Raw genomic sequence first — 3,091 nt, 5'->3', positions numbered from 1 at the left:
GTGCTGTCTTCCCATCCTTCACCAGCGTGAGCATTATTTATAGTTTTTTTTTTTTTACTGTGGCAGTTTGCTAAGCTCCCTCTGTGCCAGGTGTCTGCTAAGCATTATGTAAATGTCATCTTCACACTACCCTGGGAGGTGGCACCCACTGTACAGACGAGAAAATAGGCTCCCACATGCGCCAGGGTCAACCCTCTGACTCCGGTGCCCAGGTCAGGGTGCCAATGTGCTTCGACCTGTTTGGACGCGTGGGCTCCCTCTCGGCGCCTTTTCTTCTCCGCTGACTGTCTTGCTTCGGGCCACCACCATTGTCTCTCACCCAGAATGAATTTTCTAATCCTCGTGTTTGATGCTGTTGCTCCGGGCTTCATACCCTCCCCTAGCGCTCCTACCTTTGGGGTGGGAGGGAGGGAGCCTCAACTCCTCAGCCCGGCGCTCAAAGCCCAACCTTCCCGCCTGCCTTTCCACCTACAGGCGCCTACTTGTCCCTGACCCCGGCCCCACCCCGGGCGCCTCTAACTCCCAGCTCTTCCGCTACTGGTCCAGGCGGTTAGGTACCTCTGCCGCCGCCCCAGGCTGCGGTAGAGCCCGGGCTAGAGCTTTAGGGCAGCACTTGTCACATGACTGCAGTGATTTGTTGAGCCGCTGGGCTCCGCTGCCTGACCTCCCTCCATCAAAACAGCCGGCCAGACTCTGATCTGCGCGTTCCTCTCGCCACCGTGTGCAGTGCTGGCACATAGTCGGTGCTTAATGCAAAAAGAGCGAATCCTCCAGGGCCGTTACAAACTTTGACGGCTTTGAGCAAAAGAAAAGGGAATAGGAATTGCTGCTTAGTAACCAAGAGTTGTTTAGCACAGTACCCGTATGGGGCCCGGGGTGGGGGTGCGCCGGGGCAGGAGACAGAGTCATCCATAAAGGAGTCCTTGGGTTACAACCGTTTTAGGGGCAGTATGAACCCCCGTTTTTTACAGCTGAACTCAGCCCTCCTCACCCACTCCAGAGCCAAATCTAATGAGAATACTTCTGACCGAGCCCCCACCCCACCCCTTCTAGGGCAAGCTCTTCTGCCGGGATGTGCGACCATGGCCGGTCGCCTTCTTGCTGGGCCTCGGTCCCCGAATGCAAATCGGCCGGGTGCACGCCCCCTCCCACGCCAGCTCCGCGCGGGGCTCCAGGTTCGCGGGACTGGCCGCAGGGAGGTCGGTTGGGGACGGGTCCTTCTCAAAGACCCCTGCGATGGCTCTGCCTGACGACAGATCCCTCCGGGCGACAGATGGACCTTGGGCTCAGAGACGCCCCTTCTGGATGCGGAGGACGCGACATGGAGGGTCTGCCCTGCCTAGGGCCCCCTCGCACCCCCGAGGCACGCCCACAGCCTCCGGGGCGCCGGGTGAGCTGGCGCCGCCCCCGCAGCGTGACCGGTGCGCGGGAAGGTTCTCGCGGCGCGGCCGGCGGCACCAGGACCTCCCGTCCTCCAGAGGGCGCTGCCGGCCCGGCCCGCGGATGGGCCTTCTGAGCGGGCAGGCCCCGGCGGAGCCGCGGGGAACCCCGGAGGACGGGAGCTGGAGCCGCCCGGCCAGCGCGTGGCAGGTCCCCAGCCCTTTCTTCCCGAGAGGGCGACGCGATTGCTGAGGGGGTGCGGGGAGGAGGCTGTGCAATTCCCGCGGCAAAAGGCGAGGTGCGGGGGACTTGAAGCGGGGTAGGGAATTAGGGACAACTTGAATGGAGGCTGCGGGCTTCGCGGGCTGGTGGAATTTCAGGATTTGATGGGTGATGTCTGTATCTGCAGAGGAAGGAGTTAGCGGAATGGGGGACGGGGGAGTTGGGAGGGCATGGGGGGGTGGGAATGGGGTAGAGGGAAGTCTGCTTGGTTCATGGGCGGAAGTGAAAGCGTATTGGAGTGGTGGGGTCGTTGAATCTTGTTGACACGGGATAGTGCACGGGGAGAGGGTGGGAATATCACAAAGAGGTGTGAGTCGAAAGGGGCAAGCGGCGGGACGCGATTGGTGCAGAATGATGGGGGTAGGGAGGCGCTCCTCCTGGAAGGATGGAGCCACGAGAGTTGGAGGTCGGGGTTGGGGATATGAAGAAGGGCTATTGGCAGGATTTGGGGAAATTGACGGGAGGGCGGTTGAATAGGGTTGCTGCTGGCAGGATTGGAGGGGCATTGAAAATGATGGCTTGCGAATGTGGCATGCTCTTGGCAGGATTGGGAGTGTAGCTGTGAAGTTCAGCAGGCCGTATTTGAGGGCTGTGGGTTGGGCTGAGTGGCCGTGGATGGGAGGAGAACTGGACTGTCTATGGGGGGATTCCATCTTACCCGTCTTTCTACCCCTAGCCACCATGTTCAGCCAGCAGCAGCAGCTCCAGCAGCTTCAGCAGCAACAACTCCAGCAGCAGCAGCTTCAGCAACAGCAATTGCAGCAGCAGCAGTTGCTGCAACTCCAGCAGCTGCTACAGCAGTCCCCACCGCAGGCCCCCATGCCCATGGCGGTGGGCAGGTGAGCTTCCCACTGGCCGGGGGGGTGGTGGTGGTGCTGGTGGCCCCAGCCCTGCCACTCAGACCCATATCTTGAAGGCCCCTCACCACAGTCCTTTCTCCCAGAGGCATCCTTGCTTGAGGCTTGGGGGATCATCAACTCCTACCCCCAGGGGAATCCTCTGTGTGCCTTCCCAACAACCCTCTGACACACCCTCCCAACATACAGGGGGCTCCCCCAGCAGCAGCCACAGCAGCAGCTTCTGAATCTCCAGGGCACCAACTCGGCCTCCCTCCTCAACGGCTCTGTGCTGCAGAGAGCTTTGCTTTTACAGCAGTTGCAAGGTATGGCTCCAGGCCCCTTTCCGCTCCATTTTAGTGTAGCTCCCCAGCAGCCCTCTTTCACTAAATCTCATCACATCCACTCAGTAACCCTGAGAGGGAACTATCTCAGCACCCTAATTTACACATGAAGACACTGGAGCTTCAGGAGGTACAAGTCCCTAAGTTGCTCAGCTGAGTGCATGTCTGTCTGATCCCAGAGCCAAGCCCTTGGCCATGGTGCTGGTGCTGTGGGCAGTACTCAGAGCGCTTCTCATACATTCAGATTAG

General features: G+C 60.2%; 1 protein-coding gene across 1 annotated transcript in view; it reads left to right on the top strand.

Annotated features, from left to right (window-relative positions):
- Nucleotides 1–1,119: 1,119 nt before the first annotated feature.
- The window catches only part of CIZ1 (CDKN1A interacting zinc finger protein 1), a 25,048-nt gene continuing 23,076 nt past the window's right edge, over nt 1,120–3,091 (top strand). The window contains 4 exon segments of the mRNA XM_023730614.1: nt 1,120–1,184; nt 1,186–1,199; nt 2,339–2,501; nt 2,709–2,829. Of these exon segments, the coding sequence (XP_023586382.1) occupies nt 1,120–1,184; nt 1,186–1,199; nt 2,339–2,501; nt 2,709–2,829 (363 nt within the window).

Source organism: Trichechus manatus, unplaced genomic scaffold, assembly GCF_000243295.1.
Source record: "Trichechus manatus latirostris isolate Lorelei unplaced genomic scaffold, TriManLat1.0 scaffold00038, whole genome shotgun sequence".
Taxonomy (NCBI): Eukaryota; Metazoa; Chordata; class Mammalia; order Sirenia; family Trichechidae; genus Trichechus; species Trichechus manatus.
Note: the sequence above shows the minus strand (reverse complement) of the source record. Positions and strands in the feature narration are given on the sequence as shown.